The 18,122-nt window shown below is 44.6% G+C and overlaps 2 protein-coding genes across 3 annotated transcripts in view; one reads left to right on the top strand and one right to left on the bottom strand.

Annotated features, from left to right (window-relative positions):
- Positions 1-9,380, top strand: part of rbpjb (recombination signal binding protein for immunoglobulin kappa J region b) — a 36,725-nt gene extending 27,345 nt beyond the window's left edge. For both annotated transcript variants that reach the window (XM_031850838.1, XM_031850840.1), the window contains exons 3-11: positions 203-298; positions 2,237-2,402; positions 2,521-2,695; positions 3,133-3,270; positions 3,563-3,675; positions 3,825-3,965; positions 4,088-4,243; positions 4,366-4,469; positions 5,203-9,380. In XM_031850838.1, the coding sequence (XP_031706698.1) occupies positions 203-298; positions 2,237-2,402; positions 2,521-2,695; positions 3,133-3,270; positions 3,563-3,675; positions 3,825-3,965; positions 4,088-4,243; positions 4,366-4,469; positions 5,203-5,545 (1,432 nt within the window). In that variant the 3' untranslated portion in view covers positions 5,546-9,380. The remainder of the gene's footprint in view (positions 1-202; positions 299-2,236; positions 2,403-2,520; positions 2,696-3,132; positions 3,271-3,562; positions 3,676-3,824; positions 3,966-4,087; positions 4,244-4,365; positions 4,470-5,202) is intronic.
- A 715-nt stretch (positions 9,381-10,095) lies between these two features.
- cckar (cholecystokinin A receptor) lies at positions 10,096-16,681 on the bottom strand. Its single transcript, XM_031851053.1, has 5 exons — positions 16,335-16,681; positions 15,521-15,772; positions 13,295-13,556; positions 12,628-12,755; positions 10,096-11,863 (listed from the first exon to the last, which is right to left on the bottom strand). Exons 1-5 carry the CDS (start codon positions 16,453-16,455, stop codon positions 11,262-11,264), a joined length of 1,365 nt encoding a protein of 454 aa, XP_031706913.1. The 5' UTR covers positions 16,456-16,681; the 3' UTR covers positions 10,096-11,261.
- Positions 16,682-18,122: the final 1,441 nt, after the last annotated feature.

Consider the following 18,122-nt stretch of genomic DNA (forward strand, 5'->3'; position numbering starts at 1 on the left):
ACCCAGCTGGGGGAGAACATAGCATTTTTTTTGGCGAGCAGACTGTGCCGGCTGTGAGGCTTTCCAGAGAGGTCGTTGCGAGTGTACTGAATGTGTGCAATGTGTGTTTCTGTATGTTCTCATTACACACTTCACACACTTAGTTTTTTTTTTTTAACGTTTTTCGTTAACCAACATCTCTCTCTCTCTCTCTCTGTTGCAGAGAAGCGATGAGGAATTACCTGAAGGAGCGAGGTGACCAAACTGTCATGATCCTGCACGCAAAAGTTGCACAGAAATCCTACGGCAATGAGAAAAGGTGAGTGACACATAAAGAGCAGCTCCCAGCTGAATATGAATCTATAGCCAGCAGCCAAACAACAAAATCCTCCATCCAGCACCTCGGAAGTTCATTAATTGACATGTTCCGTCTTGTTTGATCGGGGTTTGTGCCAGACTAGTTCATGCCCGGGAGCTAAGTGTGTGCTAAGCGGCTGCAGCCCTAGTCAACTATATCTTCTCTTTTATCATCTAACCGTCTTGACCGTCGTCATGTCTCGGTTCAATTGTTTTTCCTTGTGTGAACCTCTTATTTTGAAGCCTTTCTACACGCTGACATAACACACACTTGGCCCATTTCACTGCGAGGTAACGCATGTCACTCGAGGGGAATAAGAAAGACACACATTCCAGCTTGCCCCAGTGCAGCGTGGGTACTTGACCATTCAGACCTCCCGTATCAGGTCAGAGGAGGAAACGAGGGGGCCACGTTCAGGTGAGGCGCAAAGGAAAGGGAGCAAGGGGGTTTGGGGGCGGACGGGACTAGGGGAGATAAAAAGGATTCAAGGACATGAGCATACAGGTCTCAGAGGCTCACAGAGCAACTTTAAGTGTTGCTGTCTTTGTTGTGATTTCCATGCAAGCGCAGCCTCCTCCCGCTTCTCTCGCTCATTATGCAACTCTCTTCAGTGCTCCATCCTCCGCCCGCTTTCTTGGCCCGAGGAGGGAGAGGGAGAGAGAGGGAGAGAGAGGGAGAGGGAGAGAGAGGGAGAGAGAGGGAGAGGGAGAGGGAGGGAGAGGGAGGGAGAGAGAGATGAATTCCGAGGAAACCGTACAAACCGTCTCGTCACATGCATGCTCGTGCAGGTTCGGTATCTGCGTTGCTGGATTGTGAGTTGCTCAATGACGATACAGGACTCGGTTAAAAAAAACACAGCGTCTGCAACCAATAGACCGTCTAGCTGTCACAAGAAAAAGCGTCCGAATGAGTGCTTCGCCGAAGGATTTCTGCTATATCGCAGTCAGAACCACGAGATCCACACACACACACACAGACAGGTTTCTCTGTGTGCATATCAGTGTTTCAACATCCTTTGGCCTGCAGAAACCCCCATGATGCTCAGGTCGTGAGCGTCTGTCTCGCACCGCTGATTACATCTGCATGTAACGTAACCGGGGAGCCCGACAAAGTGGGTTGAGTGGAGAATGCAAATGTGCTGTCTGTCTGTCTGTCTGCGCTTTTTATAGGAGGTGAAAGTAGACAAACACCCACAGAGACAGGCGGCGGTGTTGCGAAACAGGTCGCTTTCCAGTTCCACACTGACGCACACAAGCTTTTATTTTGAAGTACGGCCGGTTCGGTCATGAGTTGATTTTCACCTTTTGATAAGGCTAAAGTTGATGTTTTTTCTGTAGTTCTGTAGGAGTAAAGGAAAAGCATGACATCCTGAAATGGAAAATGTATTTCGAGAGATCGGTTTCATGCGGGGCTGCTCATGTTAACATCTGCTAAATGAGACCGGACAGCTTAAAGGAAAGAGTGCTTAGTTCGATTGTACACAAACAGTATGTTGGTAAAAGGAACTTTCTGACTGTCTCGATGGAGCATAGCGCAGGTCTGCCCTCTGCTGGGGGAACGTAAGAGATGCACGTTGTATTTTCTCAGTTGTTGACATCCAGACCAGACTGGAAATGTAGTTTTGAGTAATATGATTATGATATGTTTGACTTTTTTTCCAGGACAAATAATGTAGATATGTAAATAATGTCTTGTCAAGAGGATTCAAAACATACTTATATCTACAAAAACAAACGGAAATATTAGTTTCAGGGGGGAAAATGATAAATATTTTGACCTACTGAGCTGAACACTGAAGCGGTTTTACGTCGGCAGATGCTGAAGTGACTATCAATGGAGGACAGATGTTCCAGCGATGTCAGTCCAAATATTGATAGTTCTATGTGTGCATGTGTTCAGGTTCTTCTGCCCTCCTCCCTGCGTGTACCTGATGGGCAGCGGCTGGAAGAAAAAGAAGGAGCAGATGGAGCGGGACGGCTGCTCCGAGCAGGAGTCGCAGCCCTGCGCCTTCATCGGCATCGGCAACAGCGACCAAGAAATGCAACAGCTTAATTTAGAGGGAAAGGTACGGCACGCACACACACACAAACAAACACATATATATCTTTTCCAGCATTCCAAAATATCCAACGTGTTCTAAACCCTGTCCTTATTCTGCCCCCTCCATCACCGTGTCCACCCAGAACTATTGCACAGCCAAAACCTTGTACATATCCGACTCCGACAAGAGAAAGCACTTCATGTTGTCCGTCAAGATGTTCTACGGCAACAGCGCTGACATCGGTGTCTTCCTCAGCAAGAGGATCAAAGTCATCTCCAAGCCCTCCAAAAAGAAGCAGTCGCTCAAAAACGCCGACTGTGAGTTTGTGTGTGTGTGTGTGTGTGTGTGTGTGTGTGTGTGTGTGTGTGTGTGCCGAAATGTGGCCTACATCTTTACTTTTTGGGCATATATCTTTTAATTAAAATCTATGTTCATTAAGATAGATTTCTGCAGTATTATGCTTTTATTTAAATCTTGTTTTATTACTCTGTTTAATTTCATTTACATTGTCAATTTGAATTAATTTAATTATTCTTATTCTTGATAATAGTGCTATGATGTTATATTTCCAACCACTAGAGGGCAGCATAGCCGCACCTGAGTGTCCAGTAACCCAGTTATGTCACATGTAGCACACATGTAGCGTACACATCACTGAGATTAACACACCGTCAACATAGCTGTACGCAATGTGTTTGGCTCGTTATGTAACCTGTCTGTGTGTGTGTCTTCTCCTTCGTGTTTCTTTTCCCAGTGTGCATTGCGTCAGGGACCAAGGTGGCACTGTTCAACCGGCTTCGGTCCCAAACGGTCAGCACGCGCTATCTACACGTGGAGGGCGGCAACTTCCACGCCAGCTCCCAGCAGTGGGGTGCCTTTTACATCCACCTGCGTAAGTCTCAGTCAGCCCGAGAGTTTACACAAGTAAGAATGAAAGGCTTTAAATCACACGGAGGGTTCGGCATGAGTAAAGTGAGGAATGTGGTTTGACAGCTCGTCACTTTTGTCTTCTCTCTCTGCTCATTGTAAATGTAACCCACGCTGTATTACAGTGATTACACAGCTGATTCGTCGCGGACAAAGAACGGGAGTGATTGAGTGTGGGTTTGAGTGAAATGTTGAGGTTCGTGGGCTCTTCGCTGCAGCACTGACTACTTCTTCCCTTCCTGTTGTGCGGTTTCTAGTGGACGACGAGGAGTCAGAAGGAGAAGAGTTCACTGTGAGAGACGGTTACATCCACTACGGCCAGACAGTCAAGCTGGTTTGCTCCGTCACGGGCATGGCGCTGCCCAGACTGGTAAAAAGAAAACACGTCCTTTGAGATTAGAAAGACCAGAAGTATCTTATCTTCGTGATTATGCTTATCTTCGTCTTATCCTTTCTCTCCATCCTCCCATCCATCTTCCGCTCGTCTAATCCCTGTCCCCCCCCCCCCCTCCCTTTCAGATCATCCGTAAAGTGGACAAGCAGACGGCGCTGCTGGACGCCGACGACCCCGTCTCCCAGCTCCACAAGTGTGCCTTCTACCTGAAGGACACGGAACGCATGTACCTGTGCCTTTCCCAAGAAAGGATCATCCAGTTTCAAGTCAGTGTCTCGTGATTGTTTTAGCATTCTTAAAAATAAAACTAAGGAGCGACCTCTGAGCTGGTTATCTCTGCACCGGGGATGTGCATTAAAGGTCCTGACTCCTCCCCTTCTTCTGCTAGGCCACTCCATGCCCAAAGGAACCAAACAAGGAGATGATCAACGACGGCGCCTCCTGGACAATCATCAGCACGGACAAGGCTGAATACACCTTCTACGAGGGCATGGGCCCCGTCCACTCGCCTGTCACCCCCGTGCCTGTGGTAGAGAGCTTACAGGTAGACACAGAAGCCCCGTGGTGCTCTCGTAGCCCCCCCCCCCCGAACATAAACCTGGTCCCAGTGTCGGTTCAGTCCTCTTCATATCGGAGAGCTTACTGAGCGATCTTCTTTGTCTGCAGCTAAACGGTGGAGGCGATGTCGCCATGCTGGAGCTGACGGGACAGAACTTCACTCCAAATTTGCGGGTCTGGTTCGGAGACGTTGAGGCCGAGACCATGTACAGGTGTGTCTTTGCTTACGTTTAATTTGACTGATTCTCGGTAAGGTGTCCCCCCCCCCCCCCCCCGTGCCTCTTACTTTTTTTTAAATGTAACTCATGACGGACTCCTTCTTTTTTTCTCGGCCAAAATGAGACCCGTTAGCTAGAATTTCTCTTTTCCCCTCATTAGCATACAAATGGTCTATTACGACTGATTTAAGGATTTATTAGGGATCGTGCAGTCGTAGAAAAATGACGGGCTTTAAGTTTAATGCCTATAACGGAGATATGAATAAGTTAGTAATGTAATTTGAATTAATGAAAGCTTTCAAAAATGCTCTCTGTCAGACCCTCTGAATGCCTAATGGCCTCAATCCTATAACTCAAGTTGTACCACGCTGCTTCTTCAAACCCGCTCAGTGGTTATTTGGCTTCGAGTGAGCCAAAGCACTGCAGTGTTACACCCTTGTACAAAGCCATTCCCTTAGCTTTCCCTCTTGAGTTTTATAGATATGTTTTATTTGATGTGTTTATCAGTACCACCCACTAAGCAGTAGGTCAGAGGCCAGAATAACCGTTGTCAGCGAAAACAGTGGGACCTCCCTGACTGCTACAGACCTGAGATGTTAATGAGGCTTCAGTTGTTTTGGGCTTGGGCTAAAATGCTGACACAGAATTTCAAAGCTTAAGGCTCATGTGACGACTCTCACGTCACGCCCTGTGTTGTCTCCCCCCCCCCCCCCCTCGAACCCCTCAGGTGTGCGGAGAGCATGCTGTGCGTGGTGCCCGACATCTCGGCCTTCCGCGAGGGCTGGCGCTGGGTGCGGCAGCCCGTCCAGGTGCCCGTCACGCTGGTCCGGAACGACGGCATCATCTACTCCACCACGCTGACCTTCACCTACACGCCGGAGCCGGGGCCGCGGCCGCACTGCAGCGCCGCCGGGGCCATCCTGCGGGCCGGAAGCTCCACTCTGCTCAGCAGCAGCAGCAGCAGCAACAACAGCAGCACCCAGGAGGCCGGCCCCGGCGTCTACGGCCCCAACAGCACCTCCAACGCCGGAGTCACGTCCTCGTCCTCCGCCGCCGCGGTGGTCTCCTAACGCACACAGGGGGCCACTCGCTACTATATGCCTTGAGAGCAAAATACCACAAGGTATATAACTGACTACGGGGGAAGTAACAAACGAAGACTCACTCTAAAGTGCTGCGTGTTCATTTTGGATACAAAGAAGCTGAAATTTTGGCGGGAGAGAAAAGGAGCAAACGCAGGGGGGGAATCCGATGGGAGGAGTGACATCACAGCGCTGTCAGCCAATGGGAATCCTTGACCACCCCCCCCACCCCCACCCCCACCCCCCTTCTGTGGTTACTTTAGGGACCTGGAGTGTGGAATGAGTGACATTCCTGCAGGCTCGGAGCACCAGCACCTTTTCTGCGGCTGTGAGAATGGAAACCACAACAGCAATACATCCACCGTGTACAAAAAAACAAAACAAAAATCTCTTGAAAGGAACGTATATTTTTTGCGCCACCCCTCCTCCTCGTCCTCCTCCTCCCAACCTCCTCCCACCACTTGTTTTATAATTATTCCTTTTTTTTTTTTTTCTTTGCATTGATTTGTGGTTTCCTGAAGGGGGGGCTGGATGTATTGTTGTTGGAGGGACAAAGGATGCAGAGGGACACACATAAAACGTGACGATAACATAGTTTTTATGGACCAAGGATCTTGTATAAGCTTTAGTAAAGGTACATTTTTCTCCATACCTTTTTTTGTATTAAACATATAGTACACTTTTGTTACCAAATAGTTTCTATTCTTCCTCTGAGCTTTGGGTTTTGTTTTCCCCCCTTTTCGAGGTCCAAAATCCCAACCTGTATGTTGTTGCGACCTGACGACAAAACGCCTGTTTTTCAGTCTTTGGATTGAACTTTTTTTTTTTTTTGATACTCTTGCTTTTTTGTTTTGTGTTTTTTTTGGGGGGGGGGGGGGGACCTCAGAGGGCCTATGTTTTATCATTGGTTTTTAATGAAGTCTTTAAAAAGAAAAGCTTTAAGCAACGCCTCTGCCTTGCCTGCAATACTCTATGTGCGCTATGTCTCCTTTTTTCTTTTGGAAAGTATACACATCAGTACATCTCACATGGAGCCATAGCAACATTTTGCAGAATACGTGAAAAGAAACAAAAAAACTTCCACGGTTTACGAAAATCAAGTCTGTTTTGTTTTTTTTTCAAACTAACGTAACAAAGCGTAGTCATTGACTTCAAGAGGATAGCCTTAGTACTGTATATTCTTACCGTGTACACAGTCGCTCACATATCTAATATCCTGTACCTGTTGCTCTGCTGGTCACTGTTGGCGTATCATGATGTAGAGCTGCACCTAAGCGAGGGGTCTTCCGGTGTATGTGCTGGTGGCGTTTTTAACTCCAGCGGGGTTTTCCCAAAAAAAAGAAGAAGAGAATTTTGATGTGGCCTTACCGATAACTTCAATTACAAAAAAACAAACAAGTACTTCACCTTACGTATATATCTGCTGTTTACTCACCTCGGAAGAACCTGTGAATAGCACACAAAAACCAAGCTACCGCCTCGCTTCTCGTCACAGGAACCACCTCGTCATGCAAAATGCAGCCTTTCCGAAGGATCTCTCGGCCTTCGTCTTCCTTGGTGTACAATAATAAGCCCGTTTTTTTTTTTTTTTTATTCTCATGCGGTGCCCAGCACCTTTTTTTTTTTTCTTCCCACTTTTGGTACAACGTCTCACGAGCGCCGTCGGCTCTTTTCAGCCTTTTAAAACAAAACAAAACAAACAAAAAAAAAAGGATCTCCTGTGGTGTATTATCTTTGCAGAAGCTTGTGTACGTTGTTGACTCACTGTCCCGAGTAGTTGCACTCATCTGTGTTCATGGTGATCGTGTCTCCTGTAGGAGTATAAAAGGCCTTCTAAATGTGTGTTATTTGAAAAGATGTGCAAGAACAGCAATATTGTACAGGTCATTTCATCGTCTTCTGTCCCGCCTGAGCACTAGTTCACCAGCCAGCAAAGTGTATATGTGTGTGCGCGTGTGTGTGCGCGTGTGTGTGTGCGCGCGTGTGTGTGTGTGTGTGTGTGTAACTGTCATGTAGTTGCTGTAATGGAATATCGAGTCAGACTCGCTCCATTTCAAAAGTGTGTTCCAACTGCTCTCCCCAAAAAAACAACAAAAGAAAGTAACTTTTTATTCACGGAGGTGTTTCTGTCTTCCACCACGGTCAAACGCTCAAAGGCAATACTTGTGATCTAGTATTACAGTACGACTGTATACACAAAAAAACCAGAACGATACTGTAACTTGAATGTCTGCTTAATGAAGTGTTCCCTACAAACAAATTTAATAGGAACGAAAATAGGATTCGCTTGCACCCCCCTTCATTGTAAAAAAAAAAAAAAACTAAATAAAAAAAAAAAAAAAGATTAAGTTATGCCCCCGTTTTGCCACCTGCTCGCCCACCTGTCAGTCATTAATGTTAAATGTTTTATATTGTAATATTGATATTTTTTAAATTATTGGTACAAAGTCTCCCCTTGTCTTATGTCAACAAAAAAAAGAAAAGTGCATTATTGCCCGTGCTGCCTCGGGTGGCCTGGGAGTGTGTTTTTTTTATTTTGTGTTGTTCCCGTTCAAAGAGGCCACTTCCTGTCTGTCAGCCTGAACCCTTTACTCTGCAGGATGGAGGTCACGCAATCTTAAACTGTAGACTTTTAAACTTTTGAGTGTTTTTTTCTACTAGCTCTAAAAATTCAGTGAGGTTTTTTTTTTTTAAACATCTAGCCTCACACCCCCCCCCCCCCCCCCCTCGAGCTTGGATATTTTTGGGTTTTTGTTTACATGCTGAGTCACCTCTTACGGCTAAACCAACCCCTGGCTCCTCTGGATCTCCTCACGCGAGTCTGAACAGAGCAGCTTTTGTCGCTCTTCACCAATAAAGAAGGGGGGGGGGTGCTTTTCAAAATGTGACAATCTGAGCTGGTTTATATTCTCTCTTAATAAAAGCGTGATGGGATAGGGAGGGTAACTCGATATCAAGCGCGCAAAGGGAACGAATCATCGTCAAAAGGGGTAAAAAGAAAATGTTACACGCCTTCTTCCACAAATATCTTAACCGGTTTCTCTCTCTGTGTGCGTGTGTGTGTGTGTGTGTGTGGTCATGTTTGTTCTACTCTTCCAAAAGCAGCTGTTTGTTGTGTTTTCTTTGTTTTTATATCATGAGCTCTGAACAATGTTATGTATCCTCTAATATGCCAAATGTCTTTTTTATATAGCGTAGTTTTCATGCACTGCTAAACTAAACGGGGGCCGAGTGAGAGGCAGCTTTAAACCCATTTAAATCAAACGGCGTGGAAGCCCCCTTCTCTGTCGCACTCAGCCTTCACTTCTCCTTCACACTATTCGGCTGTTTGCGCTACAGAGCGCTTACCTTTTTCTTTTCCCTCTCACACATTTCATCCTCACTCTTCCACCCGCTCACGTTTATGTACATTTGGAGTTTTAACAGCCTTTTTACGCTTAGCTTTGCTACAGTTGGATCACCCTTTTTTCATCGTCATATCCTCTCCTTGTCCATGTGCTCTCTCGATCTCTTTCCCTCTCACTGTATCTGTGTATTATTCTAGTAACTGGTAAGCAGAGGTGTCATTGTGGTAGTGTACTCAGTGCTCGAAGGGTTGCTGATTGGTAGGAAAACCTTGTGCCGTTTGTAACATTTAGCAATAACGTCAAAAACAAAAGGGGACGGTTGTTTTTTTTTTGTTTGTTTGTTTTTTTGATAACGTACGTTAGTTTTTTGTACATATTGCAGCTCCAGATCATGCTCAAATCTGTATGTCATTAAAAAGAAGAAAGAGAAAAAAAAAAACGAGAAAAAAAACTTGCAATATTGGCATAAAAATGAGAAATAAAAAAAGTGATATAAAATCTCACTTTGTGTAATGTTTTTAATGGTCATCAGTAATGTAAGCATGTATTTTTTTTTTTTTTTGTTTTACAAATGATAATGCCAGACTTGTGTATCTTCCCTCCTACAGTGACGGCTAAGCATCTCCCAGGGCTCTTTGGCATCTACCGAGCCCAAATGGAGCTCTTATCCTTGGGATGAAGTCCCAGCAGATTTCCCCCCCTTTTCTTTCCGCCACTTGTCTGGGCCCTAATGCCCTCTGTCCTTTAGATCCACTTTCATTAAAGCCGTTAAAAGCTCACAGTTGCTCTGCCTCCAGCCTTTTTTTCCAAACGCATCTGCGAACTTGGGCGCTCACGGTCTTTATATGGTCAACCAGACGTTTGGCTGTTTCGGAGACGGCTTGTGAGTCTATACATCAAAACCGAAAAGAACACGGTACCATCCCCCGCCCGAAAACACTTCAAGATGTACAATAAACAACCTGTGAAATCACTGATTACATTCAATCATGTTTAAGTGCAACAGGACTTCTGTAGGCACGTCATCACGCAATAAAACACAATCTCTATGAACGCATCACACTTTAAAGTAAGAATTTATACAACAGTGTTACAACACACAACAAAGTGGGAATAAGTTGCTACATGAACGCTGCTATATTTAACAGTAGGAATCGGGGGGGGGGGGGGGGGGGGGGGGTAATGCGGGGGGGGGGGTAATGCCAGGAATTTGCTCTTTGAAGGAGAGGTGATGCAGCTGTTCAAAGTCCCACTAAATGATAAGGCCTCTGCAGTTCCTGTAGGCGCGTACACACACACACACACACACACACACACACACACACAGAGCGAGTCAAGGACAAGAGCAGAACTGTTTGTGCACTGGATGACTGTTTTGATGCTGCTGATTACAGTTACATTGTGGTGTGACATAATGACAAATAAAAAGCCTGTTTACCAACGTATACATTATTGCTATTTAATACAACTTTTAAATAGGTTTCTCCGAGGATGCATGTTTAGTGAGCATACGACTGGATAAGTGACACTTGGATTAAACTGCACTGAGTATTGTGAGTTTGTGAAAGGATGTTTTGATGTAGTTTTGCTGTTAAACCAGCTTTTGATCCGATCGCATGAATCCGCATCAGCACATCCAGTTTGCCCGTTTGTCACGGAAATGTGCAAGTTGGAACATTTCCATGACAACTGGTAGAAACTCAATCTGCTGATGAAGATGAGGGAGGACCGAAGGCTCCGCAGCAGTTACTAAATGAAATTAGCCTCGAGGTGAAACTCATTTGTCAACTCGCGAAAGAATATCACCGAGGGCTTCTTGCAAATTGTCACTCACCTTTTTTTAAATGTAATTTCAGGTGAAGCAGACCTTGGTCATAACTGGTAAGTAAGAAAAATAATTACTTTTCTTTCTCATTTTCCCTCTGGCACCGATTGTGGTTCTGGATTTTTCTCACTCTGGTGCACATAATTAAAAAACAATGAACTGTAAAGACTATTTGGACCCTGTGCAGTTCCAGCTACAGCTGACAACTAAAATGTGTATAAAGCGAGCGGTTAAACAACATTAATTTGTTTTCTGCTTTAGACTTGAGGCCCTGTAACGCCTGGACACTACGGGCTTTAGAAAAACACATCTGGCTGCGTTGATGTGCCGTGAATGCACTGGATGTGCACCTCCACTGCTCCACATTAACAACAACTGTACCCACGTCACGTTACACTTCGAGCTAAAGCGACGCAGCTGCTCTTAAACTAGTCCTATAAGCGCTGTGAGGGCCTTAAAAAACAAACAAGATTCCCTTTAAAGTGTTTGCACTTCAGGCCAGAGCTCTTTTACGCAGAGGAATCGATCCACTTTAAGTCAGCTCACTCCAGGCCGAGGCCCGGGTGCCGGTGTAGGTGCTGGCTCCACTTGGCGGGGTGTGACCGTTCTGCTCTGCGGCCTTCAGCCTCGCCCTCAATCTGCCCGCCTCCCCTTTAGCATCCCAGATTCCAGCCGACCTCCCCATGCCGCCTCCGCCTCCGCTCCCTCCGCCGCCTCTCTTCCCCAAGCAGCTGCAGCAGGTGAACGTGGCCAGCATGCCCTGGCGGAAGCGCTTGTTCATGAAGCAGTAAATGATGGGGTTGACGCAGGCCGAGGTGTAGGACAGCAGGTGGATGTAGGAGATGGGCGCCCCGGTCAGGCGGTAGGCCGAGCGCCGGTCGAAGGCCTGCCACGCGTTGACCACGAAGACGGGCGTCCAGCACAGGAAGAAGAGGAAGACGATGACCAGCAGCATGCGGATCACGCGCTTCTTGGCCATCAGGTTGGTCGTGGAGCTGCTGCCGCACACGCGGCCCACTGTGGGCTTGCTGCTGGGGCGGCCTGTGCTGGCTGTGATGGTCTTCTTTTTGGACGGCTGCAGGTAACAGCCGTCGCTGTCACCGGGTTTGATGCTGCCAGTGCTGAGTTGTCTTTCTGCCAGGGGAGTGGGAGGAGGGGGGGAGGGGGGGGGTGAATATGAAAAGGAAAGACTGGAGTGTCAGAGTGCAGTTTTATCAGCAGTATAAAATCCCTCATGACTCAACCAGGACAGTTGAGGTTGTGTCTGCCACTTAAGAGCGATAAATGTAAGACTTTCCTAAAAGCCAGGGATGCATTTCCAAAAGAAAATTCCTAATTTGATATGTCAAGTTAAAGGATAAGTCTGGTGATATTCTATTTCTCAAGAAAGGACCAAATGTAACAATGAATTGATCCTTCTATAAAGTATCGTCGTAGCTAATCCTAATACAGCTTATTTATTCTAACCATAAACCTGCTTTTTGGATGTTGGCCCTGTTGCTCATTTTGAGTCAGTCTTACAAACCTGATGCTGTAAACTCTCACTTGAGCACCAAATGTGTATCAATCCGCAGCTGAAAATAGTCCCAAAGAAATGCACCTTTTACTCCCGTTTCAGAGACGGTTACTACAATCTACAGTGCTCAGCGGGCATCGGGAATTCTTTAACCTTTTAAAAATAAACTTTATGCTTCTGATGTGTTTTTAAAGATTCAGTACAAACCAGTGGGCTGGGAGTTAAATACCACAGACAGATTAGGGAGGTCGTAAAGTATTGAGACATTGGACTAAGATATCGTTGGTTTTGGTCTTTTCATAGAACTTATTATAGGGAAATATATAGTAATGTTGAAAAGGAAATGTTGCTTTTGATTACTCGCTGTGCTTTATTTCCATACCTCTGCTAGACTTCCTGCTGGACAGCTCAAAGGTGATGCCCCGGTAGAGCTCCAGGCAAATGAGTCCGTAGGCCGTCATCATGACGATACCGGGGATTAAGAAGAGCAGCAACACCAGGGACACGTACCTGCAAGGGACACATTCAGGGGAGTAAGAGCATTAACTGTTAGTTAAATCAACAACAGAGCCAATATTAGAATCCCCTGCCTTGGAGTCTCGACTAATATCATCATGACAACACAAGATTTGTATTGTATTTGAAGGGTAATAAGCCTCTTATCTTTTCTACATTGTTTTATCTTGTGTTTTTTCCATTAAAGCAATTTAAATGTACTTTTAATCCGGTCCCTAAAAGCACTTTGGCACAACATGTCTTGTTTTTCAAATGTGCTGTTTAACTAAATCAACCTGGCAGATTGACTTTCTTGTTTAAAATGGTATGCTTTTGTTTTGAAGGGTCAGATCCGTGTCATGCCAGCAGATTTCCCCAAAGTGGTCATCTCTCACCAGCAGCACCAGACTGAGAAAAATCAATAAAAGGGGCCATCTGAAATTAGCAACGTGCTACGTTGGCTGCCGCACAATCCGAGTGCATCCGAGTGTGAAGGCACCCTGCTGGGACGGGGAAGGTACGACGCTCCCTTGTGCGCTTGTTTTTCAGCTCACCAGGACTGCTGGATGAAGTCGTTGGGCCACACGAGGCGGCACATGTATCCGGTGCTGTTGTTGTGGCGGGTGAAGGGCTTGAGGCCGCTGGAAATGGGGTACGGCAGCATCAAGATGAAGGACGCCACCCAGGTGGCGGTGATGACTTTGGCGGCGTGGGATTTGGTCTGCCACGCCCTGGAGGTCAGCGGGTTGCAGATGGCGCTGTAGCGCTCCAGGGAGATGGCCACCAAGTTGAACGTGGAAACGCTCACTGAGACACCTGCACAGATCAGAAAAGCCAAAATACAGACGACCGACTTTTTTAGTTTCTGTGTTGAGCCCCTCAAACATTAGAACTATAATCTAATACATGAAAAAGAAGGACCTCCCATACATGAGCATAGCAATCAAATAAACAGAAGAGAAGATTGATATAAGATGCTTAGCTTAGCTTAGCTTAGCATAAAGACAGAAAGACATGGGAGTGGTATCAAACTCTCGGCAACAAAGCAAATTAAGTGCATTTCCCAAAATGCAACTTTTCCTTTAATTAGGTACCATTTCCATCCACCTTTGTTTTTGTTTTTTCTCCCTCTGGCTTTGTAACACCCAGAACGGTCAGCATCCTCACAACATGTGGCTACTGCGGCGCTCTCGTGATGCTGTGACACAGTCATTTGTAGTGACATTAAATTACACATTAAGGTAGGCCTACATCCTGTGTTATTAACACACTCGGCAACAATAACAATAAGAGCTATAAATACATTTGAATAATCGCCGTGTACGATCCGAGAGAAGTGACACATAAACGGATAAACACGCGAACAAACGAGGTAATAATCCTGGATGACGGAGCGACAGGAAGTAAGGAGAGAAATGCAAAATCTGATTTTCTAGCAGACCTGTAATTAGATGAGAGTGAAATATTAGTGAAGGTGCGTCATCTGTAATGGCTGTACCTCGTTACGAGGCTTTCTGCGAGAGAAGAACTTCTGGAATTCATCACAATAGCAAGCGAATTAAAGCCACGGGAGAGTTGTTTCACATCCCTGTTCTGATTGACTGTCTGCGGCCTCCGCTATTTATTGCTGGAGAAATAATTTGGAAGTCATTTAAATCGGTGATAGGCATACAAATTGACCACAAACAAACAAACTCATATGATTTTTTGCAGTTAAACTAAAAGCAGGGATTTTGATTTGGTTGTACATTTTAGTTCTATCTAACACTTTTGTTGAAAGTTAATGCTGTTAATACACTTCTTTGTGAAAGGCTTTTTATAGAAATGATTTTATTTAAGTGTGGCAGAACTAATAATGCTTTCGAAGTTGAGTGAACGCTCTTTGTCTTTCTCAACTCCTGTACTGATTTGATTTGCCTCTGTCTGACTTAAGTGGGTCAGGTTGTGCTGCTTACTTGCGCTGAGCTGTCTTATGTTCAGCCACTGTATCTTACATCACACCTCTGCGAAATCGCATATCAGACCATGTTGGATTGGCTGCTTGTATACGTACAGGCCTTAAACTCAGATTCAAAGTGAGCGCAGTGGAACTTTTCCCCCCCTTCAACAGATGTGACTGAAAAAAACAGCCTTCAGTGTCAAACTCTGCACATACGTCTTCGGTCTGCACAGTGAAGCTCAAACACATGCTTTGAGGGGGGACTTTAAAGTTTTGTTGAAGAATCCTTTTGCTCTAGACCAATTATAGACCCTGTCTGTAAATATTCATGAGGGTGAGTGTACTTTGAGGTAAATCCACACTTTTTGACGACATGTTTACTTTGACTAGAGCTGTTTTTAGCTCATTTTTAACTCACTAAATCACCAAATCACCATGAACATGCTCGTAAAGGAACCTTTGTGCAGGACATTGCCTAATATGACTGTAAATATCCTCTCTCTCCGACATACATACACCATACAAATATAAATATATAACATATACACATTTCAATCAAACTTGGATGCAAAACCTATATTTGCAACATGGCATTTTCTTTACTTGAAAGGAAGTCTACATTGGGGATAATAATAAATTGAGGTATCACAATGATATCTTTTATCTAGATTTCAACAATAGATGAGTGATATGGTCAAAAATCACGTGACATTAGTCATTTAAGTTCAGAAAACGGTATAATTTGACTGTAAAGATCATTTAAGACCACAAAAAGACAACCATTTACATATATCTCAATTTAAAGACCAACAAAATAATCTAATATCATAATTTCCCTCACCCATGAAGTACATGACCAGCTTGCACATGCCGGCGCCGAAGATGAAGTCCCTCATGAGGTTGGGGATGAGGGTGAAGGGGATGCAGACCAGAGAGACCATCAGGTCGCTGACGGCCAGAGACAGCAGAAAGAGGTTGGTGACGGTCCTCATGCGCCTGTTCCTCACCAGGACTGCGATGATGAGGCTGTTGCCCATCAGGCTGAGGAGGAAGATGAGGCCGTAGAGCACGATCCGCACGCTCTGGTTGATGTCTGAGAGCAGTGGGAGACACACGGGTGCACAAACGCATAAACTCTGGGCACGTCATTCTTAAAATGTGTGCTATTTTTACTCACGCTGTCCCTCACGTGGTTTCTTTTGTATTTTGAAATGACCTTAAATCACTCTAATACTTCTAAAATATTCCTATTTATTAATTTATACACAGTAGATTTTGGGACGGTATCTCTCACCATCCTTCCTCTTAGATTGTTCTCCTCAGAAATGCACAAGCCTTGTGCCATTTAATCCCACATCTTGTATCCATAACGTGTTTAATGGCATTTCGGTTCACTTGGCATTGTCAAAACCAGTGTTCACCGACAACATATGTGTCACTAATAGCAGACTGGCGTTGACGAGGTCCTGAGCCATATGTGCCCAATGCGCATTGACGCAATGAAATGCCCAAAAACACTCGCTCTTTTGGCACAAAAAATTGGTTGCATTTGGAACAAAAGAAAACATCACATTTCTGAATACAACTATCTGCTGTTAGACAGGATGTTATATACGATTTTTCAGAGTAACATAAAATAGATAAATTCACTGTACCTTTAGGTTCGGGTGAAGTTTCCTGCTCGCACTCCGAAATATTCCTGATTCCAAAATTACATAAAATCTTATTCAGGTCAGTTGAATTCATGAGCATGTCGTGTATTGTAAACGTCTCCATGTCGCGTTCTCTCCTATAGCCTCAAAGTAAAAAAAAAAAAAAATCAGTCATATGGTATGAAGAGCGTGCGTCATGCACGAAAATAAAAAACAATGAGAAGTGCCACAGCAGTCCGTCTCAGTCGATTTAAAAAAAAAAAAAAAAAGAAGAAATCAGGAAAATAATAATAATGGTCTCTACAAGTTTCCGTGCGCTCTGGTGCGCTGCGCTCCACTCGTACTCAGCATTTCCATCTACTGACATGTGCACGGGTTGCATTCTTGAGTGCTCAGCCCGCAAGTCGCAACTTGTGCAAGTCAGCATCTCGCCCCCCTTCCCCCCCCTTTTTCGTTTTTATAAAACAAACAGTCGTAATTCATTGCAGTAATAGAGATTCTGCAGATAAGCAGGCAATATCTTGTCTGCATTGAGCACATCCTTCTTGCTTCTTTATTAATACCTCGAATATGTCAAATTCCCCGCATCATTAATAAGAGAGGAATGATGGGCCAAAAAACATCAAGTCAAGGTGCAACACTGAAATGAACTGCATTTCTAAATGTCAGATATCTGGGACCATGAGTGTTCTGTACTGCGTCTAGGCTATCTGTGACCATGCTTCCATGACACATTTCAAAGCATGCTATTGCCCGCAGTGGCATTTCATGTGAACATGTCAGCAGCAATATGGAAGTCCATTGGCTCCTGCTGTAATTGTTCTGAAGGGTGCAGAGATGCTCTTGTCATTAGTGGCCAAACAACGCCAACTCCAATATTTTGGGATCAGTCACATGTTGAACAATATTGTCCCTGCAAGAGCCAAGAACGTATTATTAATGTTGTTATAAACCCCTGATGAAAGAGTTGGGCTTGAAGCTATATTCGCATGTGAGAGAAACAGCTGGTGATATTTCAAGGCTAGCTGGTGGTTAATCAAACACAAGAGATGGGTTTACAATGTCCAAGCAGCTTTATGACATCACTGTCACTTCTATGAAAACATCCACGAATCATTTTCACAACAGATGCACCTTAATTGCTTTTGCGTCGGAAGTAAACAGGATGAACACACTGGTGCTCTAATTCGCCTCTAACTAGAGCAATTCCTTTTGGGGTCATTTGAAGTTATGCCCATACAAAAATGCACATGTGGAATTCATGTAGGCTAAGTACAAGTAAAGGTCCTGCATAAAAATCTCATTTATAAAAGTACAGAAGTATTATCATCAACTGTACTCAAAGCATCAACAGTAAAAGTATTCATTCTGCACAAAAACACTCTGTTATTGAGTAATATGAATGTATATGATATTATTTGATCGTCAAAACGGATGCATATTCATGTGTACGCAACATTTCATTGAGGTGGAGCTATATTTACCACATTATAAGATGTTGGGTGTTTTTATTTCTAACAATTATAAATTATATTTTGTTATCCGATCATATAAAAAGTCATATTACTTAAGGTCTCAGATAAGTACAGTGAGGTAAAAAGTGCAATATTTGGAAGTGTGAAGGAGCACAAACGGAAATACTCAAGTGAAGTACAAGTACAACAAAACTGAGCGTAAGGCCTGCAGTACATGAGTAATGTACTGAGTTAGCACTACATCCCAACACTGAAATGTATCACACGTGAAGGGTTTTTTCAAATGTGATATATGTTATTTACTCAAGCACTGCAC

This window comes from Anarrhichthys ocellatus, unplaced genomic scaffold (genome assembly GCF_004355925.1).
Source record: "Anarrhichthys ocellatus isolate YVR2014 unplaced genomic scaffold, GSC_Weel_1.0 scaffold11, whole genome shotgun sequence".
NCBI classification, from domain to species: domain Eukaryota; kingdom Metazoa; phylum Chordata; class Actinopteri; order Perciformes; family Anarhichadidae; genus Anarrhichthys; species Anarrhichthys ocellatus.

Excerpts from the sequence above, each read along its gene's own strand:
- cckar (XM_031851053.1), bottom strand. The coding sequence starts at position 16,455 with ATGGAGACGTTTACAATACACGACATGCTCATGAATTCAACTGACCTG. Across the intron at positions 15,773-16,334 it reads AACTTCACCCGAACCTAAAG|ACATCAACCAGAGCGTGCGG; the intron begins GTACAGTGAATT and ends CACTGCTCTCAG. Across the intron at positions 11,864-12,627 it reads CAGCAGGAAGTCTAGCAGAG|AAAGACAACTCAGCACTGGC; the intron begins GTATGGAAATAA and ends CTCCCCTGGCAG.